Source organism: Phytophthora cinnamomi, assembly GCF_018691715.1.
Source record: "Phytophthora cinnamomi strain GKB4 chromosome Unknown Contig92, whole genome shotgun sequence".
NCBI classification, from domain to species: Eukaryota; Oomycota; class Peronosporomycetes; order Peronosporales; family Peronosporaceae; genus Phytophthora; species Phytophthora cinnamomi.
This window is the reverse complement of record NW_027151025.1, coordinates 1444610-1459857: the sequence shown is the minus strand read 5'-3', so window position 1 is coordinate 1459857 and position 15248 is coordinate 1444610. Positions and strand designations below refer to the sequence as shown.

The following is a 15248-nucleotide window of genomic DNA, read 5'->3' as shown; positions in this document are numbered from 1 at the left end:
CAACATGCACGAACGTGGCAACTACGACAACAGTTCGCCAGGCAGCCATGGGCGCGAGTCGAGTCGGCTACTGCGTCGATGAGGTGACGGCTTTCTTTGGTGGTGCCCAGCCCAACCTCACTGTTGTCGCTTTTTATGATGACAACACGTGCTCCAGCTCCCCAAGTCAACTCAAGTTCTCGCAGGATTTTACGTGTCAGATCCCCGTAAACGCGCCGTGCCAACGCGCTGGGAGCTCACACTTCTCAGTTGCAGGTTGTGCTGGCGATTTCTTGGGGTATGCATCGACGGTGTTTGGTTCAAATACCCCGTACTTGGTGGTAGAAGATTTCGCCAATCCGTGGTGCCATGACGTCGAGTTCGTTACGATTTACACTGCCGATGGGTCATGCCACTCCAATTCGGACGATGCGACAAGCTTCCGCGCCACCATCAACACTGCTGACGGCACAGCGACGATCACGACGTATTCAGATGCAGCATGCAATTTCGTTCTGACCGATACGAATCTCGACAGTCATACACTGTCGACATCGCTATGTTTGGCTCGTGGTTGTGAGTTTTGGTATGGCTGCGGTCAGCGGTACACTGTGGGAGGACTGGATGGTCCACCGTCAATGGGGAAGAAGACGGCGGTCGTCGAGTATGCCAACAGCTCCTGTTCGGTGCCCGCACTGTCCGTGTCGCTTACCAGCGCCCTCACCTGTGCCCCTCAATTGGATCATTACAACCCGACTTGTGCAAAGGCGCAGCCGCGTACTCCGTCTCGGACTGCGTCAGCTATCACCGAGGAGGCTGGGACGACCTTGGTATTGCTACCGATCCATTCGGCGGGTACTCGTATTTGGGCGTGGAGACGTATGCGCCGGGGAGGTGCAGCCAGGATGATTCAGTCGTGAGTGTCAAGTTGTATCGCCTGGATGAAAATTGCTACCCAAATGCAGCGGGGACAGAAAGCCACAAGCTCACGCTGGGCCACTCGGCAACGATCACAACGTACAGTGACACAACATGCACGAACGTGGCAACTACGACAACAGTTCGCCAGGCAGCCATGGGCGCGAGTCGAGTCGGCTACTGCGTCGATGAGGTGACGGCTTTCTTTGGTGGTGCCCAGCCCAACCTCACTGTTGTCGTTTTTATGATGACAACACGTGCTCCAGCTCCCCAAGTCAACTCAAGTTCTCGCAGGATTTTACGTGTCAGATCCCCGTAAACGCGCCGTGCCAACGCGCTGGGAGCTCACACTTCTCAGTTGCAGGTTGTGCTGGCGATTTCTTGGGGTATGCATCGACGGTGTTTGGTTCAAATACCCCGTACTTGGTGGTAGAAGATTTCGCCAATCCGTGGTGCCATGACGTCGAGTTCGTTACGATTTACACTGCCGATGGGTCATGCCACTCCAATTCGGACGATGCGACAAGCTTCCGCGCCACCATCAACACTGCTGACGGCACAGCGACGATCACGACGTATTCAGATGCAGCATGCAATTTCGTTCTGACCGATACGAATCTCGACAGTCATACACTGTCGACATCGCTATGTTTGGCTCGTGGTTGTGAGTTTTGGTATGGCTGCGGTCAGCGGTACACTGTGGGAGGACTGGATGGTCCACCGTCAATGGGGAAGAAGACGGCGGTCGTCGAGTATGCCAACAGCTCCTGTTCGGTGCCCGCACTGTCCGTGTCGCTTACCAGCGCCCTCACCTGTGCCCCTCAATTGGATCATTACAACCCGACTTGTGTAAAAGGCGCAGCCGCGTACTCCGTCTCGGACTGCGTCAGCTATAACCGAGGAGGCTGGGACGACCTTGGTATAGCTACCGATCCATTCGGCGGGTACTCGTATTTGGGCGTGGAGACGTATGCGCCGGGGAGGTGCAGCCAGGATGATTCGGTCGAGAGTGTCAAGTTGTATCGCCTGGATGAAAATTGCTACCCAAATGCAGCGGGGACAGAAAGCCACAAGCTCACGCTGGGCCACTCGGCAACGATCACAACGTACAGTGACACAACATGCACGAACGTGGCAACTACGACAACAGTTCGCCAGGCAGCCATGGGCGCGAGTCGAGTCGGCTACTGCGTCGATGAGGTGACGGCTTTCTTTGGTGGTGCCCAGCCCAACCTCACTGTTGTCGCTTTTATGATGACAACACGTGCTCCAGCTCCCCAAGTCAACTCAAGTTCTCGCAGGATTTTACGTGTCAGATCCCCGTAAACGCGCCGTGCCAACGCGCTGGGAGCTCACACTTCTCAGTTGCAGGTTGTGCTGGCGATTTCTTGGGGTATGCATCGACGGTGTTTGGTTCAAATACCCCGTACTTGGTGGTAGAAGATTTCGCCAATCCGTGGTGCCATGACGTCGAGTTCGTTACGATTTACACTGCCGATGGGTCATGCCACTCCAATTCGGACGATGCGACAAGCTTCCGCGCCACCATCAACACTGCTGACGGCACAGCGACGATCACGACGTATTCAGATGCAGCATGCAATTTCGTTCTGACCGATACGAATCTCGACAGTCATACACTGTCGACATCGCTATGTTTGGCTCGTGGTTGTGAGTTTTGGTATGGCTGCGGTCAGCGGTACACTGTGGGAGGACTGGATGGTCCACCGTCAATGGGGAAGAAGACGGCGGTCGTCGAGTATGCCAACAGCTCCTGTTCGGTGCCCGCACTGTCCGTGTCGCTTACCAGCGCCCTCACCTGTGCCCCTCAATCGGATCATTACAACCCGACTTGTGTAAAGGCGCAGCCGCGTACTCCGTCTCGGACTGCGTCAGCTATCACCGAGGAGGCTGGGACGACCTTGGTATTGCTACCGATCCATTCGGCGGGTACTCGTATTTGGGCGTGGAGACGTATGCGCCGGGGAGGTGCAGCCAGGATGATTCGGTCGTGAGTGTCAAGTTGTATCGCCTGGATGAAAATTGCTACCCAAATGCAGCGGGGACAGAAAGCCACAAGCTCACGCTGGGCCACTCGGCAACGATCACAACGTACAGTGACACAACATGCACGAACGTGGCAACTACGACAACAGTTCGCCAGGCAGCCATGGGCGCGAGTCGAGTCGGCTACTGCGTCGATGAGGTGACGGCTTTCTTTGGTGGTGCCCAGCCCAACCTCACTGTTGTCGCTTTTATGATGACAACACGTGCTCCAGCTCCCCAAGTCAACTCAAGTTCTCGCAGGATTTTACGTGTCAGATCCCCGTAAACGCGCCGTGCCAACGCGCTGGGAGCTCACACTTCTCAGTTGCAGGTTGTGCTGGCGATTTCTTGGGGTATGCATCGACGGTGTTTGGTTCAAATACCCCGTACTTGGTGGTAGAAGATTTCGCCAATCCGTGGTGCCATGACGTCGAGTTCGTTACGATTTACACTGCCGATGGGTCATGCCACTCCAATTCGGACGATGCGACAAGCTTCCGCGCCACCATCAACACTGCTGACGGCACAGCGACGATCACGACGTATTCAGATGCAGCATGCAATTTCGTTCTGACCGATACGAATCTCGACAGTCATACACTGTCGACATCGCTATGTTTGGCTCGTGGTTGTGAGTTTTGGTATGGCTGCGGTCAGCGGTACACTGTGGGAGGACTGGATGGTCCACCGTCAATGGGGAAGAAGACGGCGGTCGTCGAGTATGCCAACAGCTCCTGTTCGGTGCCCGCACTGTCCGTGTCGCTTACCAGCGCCCTCACCTGTGCCCCTCAATCGGATCATTACAACCCGACTTGTGTAAAAGGCGCAGCCGCGTACTCCGTCTCGGACTGCGTCAGCTATAACCGAGGAGGCTGGGACGACCTTGGTATAGCTACCGATCCATTCGGCGGGTACTCGTATTTGGGCGTGGAGACGTATGCGCCGGGGAGGTGCAGCCAGGATGATTCGGTCGAGAGTGTCAAGTTGTATCGCCTGGATGAAAATTGCTACCCAAATGCAGCGGGGACAGAAAGCCACAAGCTCACGCTGGGCCACTCGGCAACGATCACAACGTACAGTGACACAACATGCACGAACGTGGCAACTACGACAACAGTTCGCCAGGCAGCCATGGGCGCGAGTCGAGTCGGCTACTGCGTCGATGAGGTGACGGCTTTCTTTGGTGGTGCCCAGCCCAACCTCACTGTTGTCGCTTTTTATGATGACAACACGTGCTCCAGCTCCCCAAGTCAACTCAAGTTCTCGCAGGATTTTACGTGTCAGATCCCCGTAAACGCGCCGTGCCAACGCGCTGGGAGCTCACACTTCTCAGTTGCAGGTTGTGCTGGCGATTTCTTGGGGTATGCATCGACGGTGTTTGGTTCAAATACCCCGTACTTGGTGGTAGAAGATTTCGCCAATCCGTGGTGCCATGACGTCGAGTTCGTTACGATTTACACTGCCGATGGGTCATGCCACTCCAATTCGGACGATGCGACAAGCTTCCGCGCCACCATCAACACTGCTGACGGCACAGCGACGATCACGACGTATTCAGATGCAGCATGCAATTTCGTTCTGACCGATACGAATCTCGACAGTCATACACTGTCGACATCGCTATGTTTGGCTCGTGGTTGTGAGTTTTGGTATGGCTGCGGTCAGCGGTACACTGTGGGAGGACTGGATGGTCCACCGTCAATGGGGAAGAAGACGGCGGTCGTCGAGTATGCCAACAGCTCCTGTTCGGTGCCCGCACTGTCCGTGTCGCTTACCAGCGCCCTCACCTGTGCCCCTCAATCGGATCATTACAACCCGACTTGTGTAAAAGGCGCAGCCGCGTACTCCGTCTCGGACTGCGTCAGCTATCACCGAGGAGGCTGGGACGATCTTGGTATTGCTACCGATCCATTCGGCGGGTACTCGTATTTGGGCGTGGAGACGTATGCGCCGGGGAGGTGCGGTGGCGCGTCTGATTCAGTCGTGAGTGTCAAGTTGTATCGCCTGGATGAAAATTGCTACCCAAATGCAGCGGGGACAGAAAGCCACAAGCTCACGCTGGGCCACTCGGCAACGATCACAACGTACAGTGACACAACATGCACGAACGTGGCAACTACGACAACAGTTCGCCAGGCAGCCATGGGCGCGAGTCGAGTCGGCTACTGCGTCGATGAGGTGACGGCTTTCTTTGGTGGTGCCCAGCCCAACCTCACTGTTGTCGCTTTTTATGATGACAACACGTGCTCCAGCTCCCCAAGTCAACTCAAGTTCTCGCAGGATTTTACGTGTCAGATCCCCGTAAACGCGCCGTGCCAACGCGCTGGGAGCTCACACTTCTCAGTTGCAGGTTGTGCTGGCGATTTCTTGGGGTATGCATCGACGGTGTTTGGTTCAAATACCCCGTACTTGGTGGTAGAAGATTTCGCCAATCCGTGGTGCCATGACGTCGAGTTCGTTACGATTTACACTGCCGATGGGTCATGCCACTCCAATTCGGACGATGCGACAAGCTTCCGCGCCACCATCAACACTGCTGACGGCACAGCGACGATCACGACGTATTCAGATGCAGCATGCAATTTCGTTCTGACCGATACGAATCTCGACAGTCATACACTGTCGACATCGCTATGTTTGGCTCGTGGTTGTGAGTTTTGGTATGGCTGCGGTCAGCGGTACACTGTGGGAGGACTGGATGGTCCACCGTCAATGGGGAAGAAGACGGCGGTCGTCGAGTATGCCAACAGCTCCTGTTCGGTGCCCGCACTGTCCGTGTCGCTTACCAGCGCCCTCACCTGTGCCCCTCAATCGGATCATTACAACCCGACTTGTGTAAAAGGCGCAGCCGCGTACTCCGTCTCGGACTGCGTCAGCTATCACCGAGGAGGCTGGGACGATCTTGGTATTGCTACCGATCCATTCGGCGGGTACTCGTATTTGGGCGTGGAGACGTATGCGCCGGGGAGGTGCGGTGGCGCGTCTGATTCAGTCGTGAGTGTCAAGTTGTATCGCCTGGATGAAAATTGCTACCCAAATGCAGCGGGGACAGAAAGCCACAAGCTCACGCTGGGCCACTCGGCAACGATCACAACGTACAGTGACACAACATGCACGAACGTGGCAACTACGACAACAGTTCGCCAGGCAGCCATGGGCGCGAGTCGAGTCGGCTACTGCGTCGATGAGGTGACGGCTTTCTTTGGTGGTGCCCAGCCCAACCTCACTGTTGTCGCTTTTTATGATGACAACACGTGCTCCAGCTCCCCAAGTCAACTCAAGTTCTCGCAGGATTTTACGTGTCAGATCCCCGTAAACGCGCCGTGCCAACGCGCTGGGAGCTCACACTTCTCAGTTGCAGGTTGTGCTGGCGATTTCTTGGGGTATGCATCGACGGTGTTTGGTTCAAATACCCCGTACTTGGTGGTAGAAGATTTCGCCAATCCGTGGTGCCATGACGTCGAGTTCGTTACGATTTACACTGCCGATGGGTCATGCCACTCCAATTCGGACGATGCGACAAGCTTCCGCGCCACCATCAACACTGCTGACGGCACAGCGACGATCACGACGTATTCAGATGCAGCATGCAATTTCGTTCTGACCGATACGAATCTCGACAGTCATACACTGTCGACATCGCTATGTTTGGCTCGTGGTTGTGAGTTTTGGTATGGCTGCGGTCAGCGGTACACTGTGGGAGGACTGGATGGTCCACCGTCAATGGGGAAGAAGACGGCGGTCGTCGAGTATGCCAACAGCTCCTGTTCGGTGCCCGCACTGTCCGTGTCGCTTACCAGCGCCCTCACCTGTGCCCCTCAATCGGATCATTACAACCCGACTTGTGTAAAAGGCGCAGCCGCGTACTCCGTCTCGGACTGCGTCAGCTATAACCGAGGAGGCTGGGACGACCTTGGTATAGCTACCGATCCATTCGGCGGGTACTCGTATTTGGGCGTGGAGACGTATGCGCCGGGGAGGTGCAGCCAGGATGATTCAGTCGAGAGTGTCAAGTTGTATCGCCTGGATGAAAATTGCTACCCAAATGCAGCGGGGACAGAAAGCCACAAGCTCACGCTGGGCCACTCGGCAACGATCACAACGTACAGTGACACAACATGCACGAACGTGGCAACTACGACAACAGTTCGCCAGGCAGCCATGGGCGCGAGTCGAGTCGGCTACTGCGTCGATGAGGTGACGGCTTTCTTTGGTGGTGCCCAGCCCAACCTCACTGTTGTCGCTTTTTATGATGACAACACGTGCTCCAGCTCCCCAAGTCAACTCAAGTTCTCGCAGGATTTTACGTGTCAGATCCCCGTAAACGCGCCGTGCCAACGCGCTGGGAGCTCACACTTCTCAGTTGCAGGTTGTGCTGGCGATTTCTTGGGGTATGCATCGACGGTGTTTGGTTCAAATACCCCGTACTTGGTGGTAGAAGATTTCGCCAATCCGTGGTGCCATGACGTCGAGTTCGTTACGATTTACACTGCCGATGGGTCATGCCACTCCAATTCGGACGATGCGACAAGCTTCCGCGCCACCATCAACACTGCTGACGGCACAGCGACGATCACGACGTATTCAGATGCAGCATGCAATTTCGTTCTGACCGATACGAATCTCGACAGTCATACACTGTCGACATCGCTATGTTTGGCTCGTGGTTGTGAGTTTTGGTATGGCTGTGGCCGACGGTACGTGGCGTGGGGATTGGGTGGCCTTCCACCAGTGGGACAAAAGACTGCGTTGGTGTTATACGAAGATAGTTGGCGCGCAGTGACTCCAGTCGTCCTGACGATTTCAAGCACGTTCCAGTGTACGCCACCGACAGCTCCTGTGTGCGATACCCTCTTCATTGGACCGAGCATAGTTTATCAAGCGCGGGAGTGCATTGACTCCGTGGATACATACGTCTCTTTAAAGTTCCAGTCCACGCCCTATTTGGTCGTGGAGAACTACGCGAACGGCACCAACTGTCAAGTACCAACAAACGTCACGATGTACGCCGCCGACGGCAAGTGTCACCTCAACATTAGCGACGGCACATACTTCACAATCATGGAGCGGGCCGACGCCGCTGTCATCACGTCGAACTACCCGACGCCGCTCTGCAAGGACACAGACGCAGTGGACTACGTCCTTGATTATTGGAATGTCAACACCGGAACGTGCGTGAGCGATCGGATCTTCCGAACCAGCAAAATGTCCCTAGCAAGCTACCTTTCGACTCCAGCGTGGACAACATCATCAACCACAACGCCGACCCCGTCGCCTATCACAGAGGTCCGAATCGACAACGACATCGAAGCACGCCTCAACATCTTGTTCCCGACTTGGATTTGGGATCCACTGCCGCCGCAGGTCTTCGTGAACAACGGCCACCGCTCCCCACCCGACCGTCGTCCGTCGTGAAAGCTACTCATTTATTTCGCCTCCAGTTTTTTTTCTCCGCTAAAAATAATGTCCACTTTCAATTTCAAATGTCCACAAACCATAGAAAACTATTGCAGAAACTCCACTAAGTCCGATTCATTTGTGTGCTCTTGTGAGGGGTCTGTCGAAAAGATACCAGCTAAAACAAAAATTACCTCATGAAGACCCCTCCACCTGCCGCCGACACCTGTCTGTACGGCTCCGTAGTGGGCATGGACAAGCTTTTGGCGCTGGATCTGCATGACAACCAAGTGAGCGACGTATCCCAGAGCTCTCCACCCTCGGAGTGCGACGAGTGCGAGCAGAGGCCGGTGCAAGTGACCTGCGACGACTGCGGCCTGGTGTATTGCGCCGAGTGCGACGCGCACAGGCACCGCAAGGGGAAGCTGCAATTGCACCACCGCGTGCAGATCACGCGGAAGAGAACCGAAGCCCCAGAACTTGACAGTGTGGAGGAGGAGGCGGGGAATTCCGTCGCAAACTGGAAAATCTGCGACGTGTGCGAGTGGCTGGAAGATCGCGATCTGGAGCTGTTCGTAGAGGAGGCGCAGCGTCAAAAGCTCACTGGAGCAGCTTTACTGTCCACTGAAGGACTGGATACGTTCCTGGATGCTGCGACGGGGGTGAGTCGTGGTCATAAAAAGAAGCTGCAGAGGGAAGTACACAAGCTCCAGAGCTCGGTGGAAAACGTGGTTTCTGAGCAGAAAATGTCGCCGGCTCCTGCGCCGTCGCCTCCGACCCAACGTGCTAGCAATTCGATGCGGAGGATTGGGCTGGACTTACGTGTTAATGTCGAACCGGTAGCAACTAAACCGCCGCCAAGACGTGCCACGAGTCTGCACACGTTGGGATTGGGGCAGCTGAAGATTGACGTGGGGGATAATGACCGTGGAGCGATCTCGGCTCCGAAGAGGAGTGGAAGTGGAAGGCAGACTTCAGGTGCGCTGGGCCTTGATATTACACAGGTCAAGAAGGAAGAGAAGACGGTGGCCGCATCGTTTGATTTTTCAGCGACTGGAAGGCTGCAGACGCAAGGCTTCGAGATCGATGTAAGAATTGGAGGCATTTTTGCTGGATTAGGTTATTATGCAGCTGACTGACAGTCTCTTTGTTGGGTGTAGACACGCGGTATTGCTAACGCTCCATTTGCAAAGTCACAACAACAACGACAATCTGACGCAAAGAAATCCGAGTCAGCTGCAGAGGCGATCAGTACGAAGGACTATCTGTTGCTACTGGGGGAGTTGGGTCATGGAGCTGGGGGAAAGGTCTACAAGGCATTGTACATGCCGACATTCAGACTAGTTGCCGTCAAAGTCATCCGTGTGTACGACCAGAAGAAACGCCATCAAATGGTGCGCGAGCTCAAGTCACTATACGTGAATTTTGTGCCACTTGCCACGGCGACTTTTGCCTCCAGTACAGATACTACACAAGCCGCTTGTGAAGAGCTTGTGATCTTCTACGACGCATACACGAACCCAGAAGTGGGGTCCGTTTCTATCGTGCTTGAGTACATGGATGGCGGATCACTTGAAGATTACGTGCAGTCTGCAACCGTTGGCAGCGACGGAAAAACTGGCTGTTTATCAGAGAAAGAGATCGCAAATGTTGCGGCGTGTGGATTGAAAGGTCTGGCCTTCTTGCACGAGCACCATCAGCTTCACCGAGATATCAAGCTCAGCAACATGCTTATCAACGACCAAGGTCAAGTCAAGGTACGCTATCATTTTCTGTTGCGATGACGTTTGTGGGGTTATCTTACCAAATATTACTTTTTTTTTGTAGATATCTGACTTCGGTATTTCGCGTGATCTCGAGAGCACTTTGGCAAAGGCAACAACGTTCACGGGCACGCTTTTGTACGTGACTTAAGAATTTGTGCTACTGCTTTTGACCTGAGCTTACACTTTTATCGTGTCAGGTATATGGCTCCAGAAAGAATCAGTGGTGGCATGTACTCGTATCCGTCAGATATCTGGTCTTTCGGTCTAGCTGTTATGGCCTGTGCGATTGGAAAGCTGCCAGTGCCTACAAAGGATGGCTACTGGGGTGTTGTGCATGCAGTACAGGAGCAACCATCACCACGCCTTAAGGACTACGGAGATAATTTTTCTCCGGAACTCTGTGACTTCCTGGATCAATGTCTGCAGAAGAACCCGATGTATCGCCCCCCAGCAGCTCGACTGCTCGAGCACCCGTTTATCAAAAAGAACTATTCCCCTCGAGAGCAAGCGAATGTGCGGTTGAGTCGTGATCGACAACCACTATCAGCCAAGGCACTCGATCGCAGTCGTCAAGAAATGCGCGATATTGCAGACAAAGCTCAGAGCTGGTGCCGTGACCATTCCGATGCCTTACGACGGCTTTTTTCAAGTAGAGCCCGAGATGTTTCCAGTCTAAGCAAGATTGAGGCTTTAGCCAAGCAATTACGTCTGCCAGCTGAAGAAGTGGCAACTCACTTCGCGTTCCTCGACGAGTATTGCACATGAGGTCTGACTGCTGTTTGCACTCATTGTATGGTTGGTCTATCTCAACTCCTCTCGGTAACATGCTGGTAAAAAACGCTCCACTTACTTTTGCAAAGTAACCTATCTTCTTTGCTGGAGCCATCCAAATGATAGCAACCTGAGCGGGCACAGAAACGGGAGGTACTAGATTCAAGAGATGAAGAGTGAGATTAAAAGTCTGTCGTTGCAGCAACAGTATCGCGTATGGCCGAAACGCTGTACTCAGATTGCGCCACGATGGCCACGGAGCTGTTGGTAGTCACGCTGCATGCGGGATGCTTACCGAGACGACATAATCGGCTGAAGGGTTGATTTCACGAGGCTCCAGCAGCTTGCGGAAGACGTAAATGGGCAGCAGAATCTCGTGTGCGGTGATTTTCACGCTGCCACCGCAGGTTTGCAAGAATCACCGCGTCAGTCACGACCGGCGCCGCGAATATATGTTAATTAAGGGCGTGGTGCAGCTTCAATCTTTGCGCTGGTGACTGAAGCTTAGCTTTCGTCGCCACCCGCTGTCCTTCTACCGGTGATATGTTTCATGTCATGCTCAGCATGTTGGAAGGTAACGTTGGAACTTGCCGTCTGTGTCTTGATACGCAAAATGGAGAGTGAGATTAGAAAGCTACTTACCCAACCTACTCAGCTACTGCTACCACCGTCTGAACTGGTCGGCGCTCTCGCCAGACTGCAGAGCTTCTTTTAAACACAGCAATCGGTCGACAGCTCCAGCGCCAACACTACCGCCTTGCAGCCATGGCGGAAGCGTTAGAGCACGTCTCCCAGTTTCACTTCCAACTCGACCGGTGCATTGCTGAGCTTGAGACGGTGCGTTTTATCATATCCTCTAAAATGTAGCCATCCTCTCACTTCAACTTGGTATCTTCGTCCGCCAGCTCTTCACTCTCGGCAGAAACAACGCGGCTTCGAGACACTATAATCTGGCCACTGTAACAGGGCTCCTTCCGACACCTCGCGTTTCCAGGAGCAGCGGGACCTCACACTGGTAGTGGTCCACCATAAGCTTCTTGGTGCAACATAATCTAACGTAACCAGGTTACTCTTCACTACCATACTGGTAATAAAACTTCCTGCCGGTTAACAGATGCTCTTTACAATGACGCGGCTTACGACCTCCCTCGCGACGCCCTTCCTGCTGCGCACAGCGATTGTATCCATCCTCTCTACACATCCACAAGCAGCGGAGGGACCTTGTCAACCGTCCGACGTGCTGCGGCTCTGGAGCGGCGCGTTGGCGTCACGCTCCGTCAGTTTCAAATTCGGGTTACGCGAGGGTTACGACTCGGACTTTGTGCTGTACGCGTTCCCGGAGCTGCTGCAGGACGAGAAGCCTCACTCGGCCATCGTCACGTGCTCCGGGATGGGTGGGGGAGATGTTGGCGATAGGGAAATCGGGAGTCGTCGGAGCTTCGAGACGTCGGACGAGCGTTCGGTTTCGACAGCAGCGAATCGGGTACAAAATGCATTATTGACGTTAAGCGGGAAACTGTTTGCAGCCGATGACGGAAAAATCTTTGGAGCAGTCGTGTCGAGCGGGATCAACGGAAAAAAAATCACGAGTCGGGTCGCGTGGGGCGCTTTGTTGCGTCACTTTCAAGATTCTTTGTTGCAAGCCACCTCCTTCTCAACCTGCCGACCAAGACCCAGTGTCCACGCATAATGCTAGTCCTTCTATATGCTGTAACGGAGCTATGGCTCGTTGCGGCGTTAGTGGCAAGCCTAAAGACCTCCGTTGTCCAGTATGCAAACAGCTCCTGCTCCCCACCTGCGCTGTCCGTGACGTTTACTAGCACGATCACGTGCACCCCACAAACGGATCACTACAACCCAACGTGCATGAATAACGGAGCTGGGTACTCCGTCTCGGATTGCACAGACTATTACCAAGGAGGCGGGGATTCCTTCAATACCGCCAACAACGCGTTCGGCGACTACCCGTACATGGGGGTGGAGCGATACGTGGCAGGGCGATGCGGTCGGTACGATTCGGTCACGAGTGTCGCGCTGTATCGGCTGGACGAGAATTGCTACCCGAATGCGGCGGGCACACAGAGCTATAGGCTGTCGCTGGGCCACTCGGCAACAATCACAGCGTATAGTGACCCGATCTGCACCAATGTGACCTCGACGACCACGGTTCGGCAGGCAGTCGTAGGTTTGGGTCCGTACGGCCTGTGCATCGACGATATGACAGCATTCTTCGGTGGATCTTCTCGACCCAACCTGACCGCCGTCGCCATCTACGACGATAACACGTGCTCGAGTACCCCGACGCAGCTCCGACTATCGCAAGACTTTGCGTGCCTCGGAACACCAAACGCGCCCTGCCAGAGCTACGATAACTCGCGTTTTTCAACTGCCGGGTGCACGAACGATTTCTTGGGTTATTCGGCGGCGATGTTCGGTACTGACACTCCATACGTGATCGTGGAGGACTTTCCGAACCCTTGGTGCAACAGCGTTGAGAACGTGACGGTGTATTTGGCAGATGGCGCGTGCCACGCCAGTGCAGATGGAGCGACGAGTTTCCGCGCTAACGTTAGCATGACCGACAGCACGGCGACACTCACGACGTATTCCGATTCAGCGTGCACTTTGGTGGCGAGCGGTACCAGCTTGGACGGTCAGACGTTGTCATCGTCGCCGTGTCTAGTGGTTGGTTGCGATATTTGGTTTAGTTGTGGTCGTCGATATGCTGTGGGTGGATTGGGTGGCCCGCCATCGCTGGGCAAGAAGACTGCTGTGGCCCAGTACGCGAACAGCTCGTGCTCTCCACCTGCGCTGTCCGTGACGTTTACTAGCGCGCTCACGTGCACCCCACAAACGGATCACTACAACCCAACGTGCGTGAATAATGGAGCTGGGTACTCCGTCTCGGATTGCACAGACTATTACCAAGGAGGCGGGGATTCCTTCAATACCGCCAACAACGCGTTCGGCGACTACCCGTACATGGGGGTGGAGCGATACGTGGCAGGGCGATGCGGTCGGTACGATTCGGTCACGAGTGTCGCGCTGTATCGGCTGGACGAGAATTGCTACCCGAATGCGGCGGGCACACAGAGCTATAGGCTGTCGCTGGGCCACTCGGCAACAATCACAGCGTATAGTGACCCGATCTGCACCAATGTGACCTCGACGACCACGGTTCGGCAGGCAGTCATAGGTTTGGGTCCGTACGGCCTGTGCATCGACGAAATGACAGCATTCTTCGGTGGATCTTCTCGACCCAACCTGACCGCCGTCGCCATCTACGACGATAACACGTGCTCGAGTACCCCGACGCAACTCCGACTATCGCAAGACTTTGCGTGCCTCGGAACACCAAACGCGCCCTGCCAGAGCTACGATAACTCGCGTTTTTCAACTGCCGGGTGCACGAACGATTTCTTGGGTTATTCGGCGGCGATGTTCGGTACTGACACTCCATACGTGATCGTGGAGGACTTTCCGAACCCTTGGTGCAACAGCGTTGAGAACGTGACGGTGTATTTGGCAGATGGCGCGTGCCACGCCAGTGCAGATGGAGCGACGAGTTTCCGCGCTAACGTTAGCATGACCGACAGCACGGCGACACTCACGACGTATTCCGATTCAGCGTGCACTTTGGTGGCGAGCGGTACCAGCTTGGACGGTCAGACGTTGTCATCGTCGCCGTGTCTAGTGGTTGGTTGCGATATTTGGTTTAGTTGTGGTCGTCGATATGCTGTGGGTGGATTGGGTGGCCCGCCATCGCTGGGCAAGAAGACTGCTGTGGCCCAGTACGCGAACAGCTCGTGCTCTCCACCTGCGCTGTCCGTGACGTTTACTAGCGCGCTCACGTGCACTCCACAAACGGATCACTACAACCCAACGTGCGTGAATAATGGAGCTGGGTACTCCGTCTCGGATTGCACAGACTATTACCAAGGAGGCGGGGATTCCTTCAATACCGCCAACAACGCGTTCGGCGACTACCCGTACATGGGGGTGGAGCGATACGTGGCAGGGCGATGCGGTCGGTACGATTCGGTCACGAGTGTCACGCTGTATCGGCTGGACGAGAATTGCTACCCGAATGCGGCGGGCACACAGAGCTATAGGCTGTCGCTGGGCCACTCGGCAACAATCACAGCGTATAGTGACCCGATCTGCACCAATGTGACCTCGACGACCACGGTTCGGCAGGCAGTCATAGGTTTGGGTCCGTACGGCCTGTGCATCGACGAAATGACAGCATTCTTCGGTGGATCTTCTCGACCCAACCTGACCGCCGTCGCCATCTACGACGATAACACGTGCTCGAGTACCCCGACGCAGCTCCGACTATCGCAAGACTTTGCGTGCCTCGGAACACCAAAC

General features: G+C 54.8%; 2 protein-coding genes across 2 annotated transcripts; both read left to right on the top strand.

Annotated features, from left to right (window-relative positions):
- Window positions 1-7944: 7944 nt before the first annotated feature.
- IUM83_02958 (uncharacterized protein) lies at window positions 7945-8358 on the top strand (the record flags this gene model as incomplete). Its single annotated transcript, XM_067926925.1, has 1 exon — window positions 7945-8358. The coding sequence occupies one exon, from the start codon at window positions 7945-7947 to the stop codon at window positions 8356-8358; it is 414 nt and encodes a 137-aa protein (XP_067784353.1).
- Window positions 8359-8537: 179 nt separating this feature from the next.
- Window positions 8538-10782, top strand: IUM83_02957 (serine/threonine protein kinase; the record flags this gene model as incomplete). The annotated part of the gene is made up of 5 exons (XM_067926924.1): window positions 8538-9428; window positions 9501-10097; window positions 10168-10241; window positions 10304-10619; window positions 10699-10782. The coding sequence occupies 5 exons, from the start codon at window positions 8538-8540 to the stop codon at window positions 10780-10782; spliced, it is 1962 nt and encodes a 653-aa protein (XP_067784350.1).
- Between the last annotated feature and the right edge of the window lie 4466 nt (window positions 10783-15248).